Raw genomic sequence first — 6000 nt, 5'->3', positions numbered from 1 at the left:
TGGAGTTAATGCCTTAACTTAACCCTAACCTTAAAAACTCTGAGTTAATACTTTAACTTAACCCTAACCTTAACAACTCTGAATTAATACCTTAACTTAACCCTAACATTAAAAACTCTGAGTTAATACTTTAAAATAACCCTAACCTTAAAAACTCTGAGTTAATACCTTAACTTAACCCTAACCTTAAAAACTCTGAGTTAATATCTTAACATAACCCTAGCCTTAAAAACTCTGAATTAATACCTTAACTTAACCCTAACCTTAAAAACTCTGAGTTAATACCTTAACATAATCCTAACCTTAAAAACTCTGAGTTAATACCTTAACATAATCCTAACCTTAAAAACTCTAAGTTAATACCTTAACTTAACCCTAACCTTAAAAACTCTAAGTTAATACCTTAACTTAACCCTAACCTTAAACACTCTGAGTTAATGTCTAACCTTAACCTTAAACACATCGAAATTTGACTTTTGGAACAACTTCAACATTTGAGAAACATGGTTGAACAACATATTCTGACCTGGCTGCTGTAAGAGCTGACAGACACAGAGGATTTAAAGCAGTTGTTACTGCACTGGGTTAAATCAGGGTCACACAGAGTGTTTCTAGGTAGTCTTAAACACATCTACTGTGAAACTAAAATACACACCTCATACACATGGTTATGGGCTTAAAACAAAGAAGACCCCTGTACCATGTCAGGTATAGAGTTAAAATGTATTCCATTTTGAGTTTGCATCCCAATATTACACTTTATATACATCACAGAAGACTGAAATATAGCAAAACCGTTTGACATAGAAACACCAGATTTTGTTAATTAATTACGAAATGATGAAAAATATGAATAACATTCCACCCATGAGGCTACTAGGTCATTTAACTGCAGGAAAGGCTACATCTTTGTGGAGAACCAATAATGTTTTTCTAGTCAGGGCAGAGCAAGACACACACACAAACACACTCTCTGAGGAAGTGGTCCTGTCTGAACAGTGTGTGGTGTGTGTGTGTGTGTGTATGTTTCAGGTTTTGTGATCTATGTTACATTTTCTATGTGTCAGATATTGTTAGGCCCATCATAAGCCCAGGATTATTATATATTTCCAGTGTTGTCTAGTGGCCGTCTTTGGTGATGAATTTGACCAGATCTGCAAACTCCATCATATCGAGCTTGTGATCTCCATTTCCGTCATAAGCCACAATGAACTCCTCCAGCAGCTGATCATTCAGCGCCTAGAGAGAGAGAGAGAGAGAGAGAGAGAGAGAGAGAGAGAGAGAGAGAGAGAGAGAGAGAGAGAGAGAGAGAGAGAGACTCAGTTTAGGATTCTGCCCTTTCAGCTCAGTACACACACAAGCACAAGCACACACACCTGGACCTGGCTGAACTCATTGGAGAGGAGGCTGCGGAGCTGCTCGGTGGTGAGGGATTCTCCATCTGAGCTGTAGCTGAGGAACAGAGCTCTAGTCATAGGCCTGCTGGAGCCCTGCGGAGTGGCTGGAGGGAGAGGGAGATAGAAGAGGGAAGGGGGTGAGACACTTATTGCTCTTAGGAATGTCCATCCTCCCATCCAGCAAAGACAAATACATGAGGAGAGAAAATTGTGTTAAATAAGGATACTATTTTGACTGCTCACTTTTCTCAGTTTGGGCCATGGAGACAAGACAAGAAAGAGCCAGCACTGCCCCCAAGTGGCGGAGAAATGTCATTGCAGTAACCTGCAGAAGACAAAAGATATTCAAAATGGGTCTGAAGTTGGGCATGGTTGTCTATGAAACTTCATTGTTAGAAATGTGTGCAAAGATGGACATGAAAGCCCAAGACAGTTGATGAAAAGATAGACTGAGATCACACCACCCAATAACACTCACTGAGACACACAGGTACCAACATACCTAAAATATTTGTAAAACCTCACATAAGATATATATAGCTCTTTGACAGAGAGAAATACTTTCGCTAGTTTCACTGTTCCTCTTTTTCCTCCTCGTCTGTTTTACAGATTAAAACCTGTTCGGTCACTTCAAAGCAAAGTGTTAGTATTCACCTGGCTGGTATTCATCTGGCTGGCATTCACCTGGCTGGTATTCACCTGGCTGGTATTCATCTGGCTGGTATTCACCTGGCTGGTATTCAGCTGGCTGGTATTCACCTGGCTGGTGTTCAGCTGGCTGGTATTCACCTGGCTGGTATTCAGCTGGCTGGTGTTCACCTGGCTGGTATTCACCTGGACCTGGCTGGTGTTCACCTGGACCTGGCTGGTATTCACCTGGCTGGTGTTCACCTGGACCTGGCTGGTGTTCACCTGGACCTGGCTGGTGTTCACCTGGACCTGGCTGGTGTTCACCTGGACCTGGCTGGTGTTCACCTGGACCTGGCTGGTATTCACCTGGCTGGTGTTCACCTGGACCTGGCTGGTGTTCACCTGGACCTGGCTGGTGTTCACCTGGACCTGGCTGGTGTTCACCTGGACCTGGCTGGTGTTCACCTGGACTTGGCTGGTGTTCACCTGGACCTGGCTGGTATTCACCTGGCTGGTGTTCACCTGGACCTGGCTGGTGTTCACCTGGACCTGGCTGGTGTTCACCTGGACCTGGCTGGTGTTCACCTGGACTTGGCTGGTGTTCACCTGGCTGGTGTTCAACTGACTAGTATTCACCTGGCTGATGTTCACCTGGTTGGTGTTCACCTGGCTGGTGTTCACCTGGACCTGGCTGGTGTTTACTTGGACCTGACCGGTTGTTCACCTGGCTGGTATTCACCTGGCTGATGTTCACTTGGCTGGTGTTCACCTGGCTGGTCTTCACCTGGCTGGTATTCACCTGGCTGGTGTTCAGCTGGCTGGTATTCACCTGGCTGGTGTTCACCTGGCTGGTGTTCAGCTGGCTGGTATTCACCTGGCTGGTGTTCACCTGGCTGGTGTTCACCTGGCTGGTATTCACCTGGCTGGTATTCACCTGGCTGGTATTCACCTGGCTGGTGTTCACCTGGCTGGTATTCACCTGGCTGATGTTCACTTGGCTGGTGTCCACCTGGCTGGTGTTCACCTGGCTGGTGTTCACCTGGCTGGTATTCACCTGGCTGGTATTCAGCTGGCTGGTATTCACCTGGCTGGTGTTCACCTGGCTGGTATTCACCTGGCTGATGTTCACTTGGCTGGTGTTCACCTGGCTGATGTTCACTTGGCTGGTGTTCACCTGGCTGGTATTCACCTGGCTGATGTTCACTTGGCTGGTGTTCACCTGGCTGATGTTCACTTGGCTGGTGTTCACCTGGCTGGTGTTCACCTGGCTGGTATTCACCTGGCTGATGTTCACTTGGCTGGTGTCCACCTGGCTGATGTTCACTTGGCTGGTATTCACCTGGCTGGTATTCACCTGGCTGGTATTCACCTGGCTGGTATTCACCTGGCTGGTGTTCACCTGGCTGGTATTCACCTGGCTGATGTTCACCTGGCTGGTATTCACCTGGCTGATGTTCACTTGGCTGGTGTTCACCTGGCTGGTATTCACCTGGCTGATGTTCACTTGGCTGGTATTCACCTGGCTGGTATTCACCTGGCTGATGTTTACCTGGCTGGTGTTCACCTGGCTGGTGTTCACCTGGCTGCCGCTGTGCTGATAAATTCCTATCACAAACCACCTCTTCCTCTTCCTCCTTCTCCTCCATTTAAATTATAATTAAATTCAACTTTAATTATCATCTCAGGGGCCATCAAGGAAGGCAATTTACACTTTAACTATTCACTAATCATGCAAACTGTATGCCTAAATAAACCTTTCTCTGTGAATGAGATACTTTTTGTCATGTTTAATTTTTTTGAATAATAATCACTCTGTCTGACTGAGTGATTATTATGGTGTTACTCAGTGATTATTATGGTGTTACTCAGTGATTATTATGGTGTTACTCAGTGATTATTATGATGTTACTCAGTGATTATTATGGTGTTACTCAGTGATTATTATGGTGTTACTCAGTGATTATTATGATGTTACTCAGTGATTATTATGGTGTTACTCAGTGATTATTATGGTGTTACTCAGTGATTATTATGGTGTTACTCAGTGATTATTATGATGTTACTCAGTGATTATTATGATGTTACTCAGTGATTATTATGGTGTTACTCAGTGATTATTATGATGTTACTCAATGATTACTATGGTGTTACTCAGTGATTATTATGGTGTTACTCAGTGATTATTATGGTGTTACTCAGTGATTATTATGGTGTTACTCAGTGATTATTATAGTGTTATTATGGTGTTATTATGGTGTTACTCAGTGATTATTATGATGTTACTCAGTGATTATTATGGTGTTACTCAGTGATTATTATGATGTTACTCAATGATTACTATGGTGTTACTCAGTGATTATTATGGTGTTACTCAGTGATTATTATGATGATACTCAGTGATTATTATGGTGTTACTCAGTGATTATTATGATGTTACTCAGTGACACCATTATATTGTTACATGCAACAGTCAGGTGTGTCTTGAGCTATTCTGGTGGCTCGTTATGAGACTGTGGAACAATGATTGTCAGAACAATGGCTGCCTGGGCGGATACACTGCCAATCCAGTTCTGGCAGTTTGGCGCCTGGCAGCATATACACACATGCGCAGATAATACCACTCCTGTTTACCTGGCATTTAAACTGGGCAAAGCCAATTGCTGAGAGCCATTCCCCACATATATTGTCCCATTAGTCAATCAAAACATGACAACTTTGTAATATAGCCCATGCCAGGGGCCCATCTGGAACATTCTTATATGACAGACATACTATTGGCATTGTTTGGTCACAGGGAGAGAACACATGAAAACAGAGAGAGATGTGTGAGAAAGAGAGGAGAGGGAAAGAGAGAACACATGAGAACAGAGACAGATGTGTGAGATAGAGAGGACAGGGAAAGAGAGAACACATGAGAACAGAGACAGATGTGTGAGATAGAGAGGACAGGGAAAGAGAGAACACATGAGAACAGAGACAGATGTGTGAGAAAGAGAGGACAGGGAAAGAGAGAACACATGAAAACAGAGACAGATGTGTGAGATAGAGAGGACAGGGAAAGAGAGAACACATGAGAACAGAGACAGATGTGTGAGATAGAGAGGACAGGGAAAGAGAGAACACATGAGAACAGAGACAGATGTGTGAGATAGAGAGGACAGGGAAAGAGAGAACACACATACCCAGGTTCATGTATTTTCTCAGAGAAGGAGGAGATCAGGTGTAGCTAGCAGCAGGTGTCTCTTACCTGTATGAGGCTGGTCAGGTGGTGGAGTGGCTGTTCAGGGTGTGAGGACCGGAGGTTACCAGAGGGAGTGTGTGTGTTCTATTTAACTACCTGGATACTTCCTGCTCCTTCTCTGTTGCTTTGACAACAGCCACAGAGGCAGGGCTTTGTTTTAAACCCTCACTCCCTTCTCCCTCCCCTTCAAGTTAACTCCACCTTGTGGATCTAGGTGAACAGACTATGGTGATGACTGTACCTAGACCTCCAATAGGCTTAGTGGAGCTTCAATAATAATAACAGCTTCAGCAGCTAGCCCTTCAGTAACTATGGTGATGACTGTACCTAGACCTCCAATAGGCTTAGTGGAGCTTCAATAATAATAACAGCTTCAGCAGCTAGTCCTTCAGTAACTATGGTGATGACTGTACCTAGACCTCCAATAGGCTTAGTGGAGCTTCAATAATAATAACAGCTTCAGCAGCTAGCCCTTCAGTAACTATGGTGATGACTGTACCTAGACCTCCAATAGGCTTAGTGGAGCTTCAATAATAATAACAGCTTCAGCAGCTAGTCCTTCAGTAACTATGGTGATGACTGTACCTAGACCTCCAATAGGCTTAGTGGAGCTTCAATAATAATAACAGCTTCAGCAGCTAGTCCTTCAGTAACTATGGTGATGACTGTACCTAGACCTCCAATAGGCTTAGTGGAGCTTCAATAATAATAACAGCTTCAGCAGCTAGTCCT

General features: G+C 44.0%; 1 protein-coding gene across 2 annotated transcripts; it reads right to left on the bottom strand.

Annotated features, from left to right (window-relative positions):
* Positions 1-704: 704 nt before the first annotated feature.
* On the bottom strand, positions 705-5413 carry LOC145879574 (uncharacterized). Of its 2 annotated transcripts, none has more exons than XM_082975594.1 (4): positions 5275-5413; positions 1641-1722; positions 1377-1501; positions 705-1239 (listed from the first exon to the last, which is right to left on the bottom strand). In XM_082975594.1, exons 2-4 carry the CDS (start codon positions 1711-1713, stop codon positions 1120-1122), a joined length of 318 nt encoding a protein of 105 aa, XP_082831720.1. In that variant the 5' UTR covers positions 1714-1722; positions 5275-5413; the 3' UTR covers positions 705-1119. The 2 variants fall into 2 exon arrangements, with proteins under 2 accessions (XP_082831720.1, XP_082831722.1); XM_082975596.1 differs by lacking the exon at positions 5275-5413 and adding an exon at positions 5210-5233.
* Between the last annotated feature and the right edge of the window lie 587 nt (positions 5414-6000).

The sequence above is a fragment of the Salmo salar genome, chromosome 05 (assembly GCF_965601325.2).
Source record: "Salmo salar chromosome 05, fSalSal1, whole genome shotgun sequence".
In the NCBI taxonomy this organism is placed as follows: domain Eukaryota; kingdom Metazoa; phylum Chordata; class Actinopteri; order Salmoniformes; family Salmonidae; genus Salmo; species Salmo salar.
The sequence above is the reverse complement of the archived record's forward strand: the minus strand, read 5'-3'. Positions and strand labels throughout refer to the sequence as shown.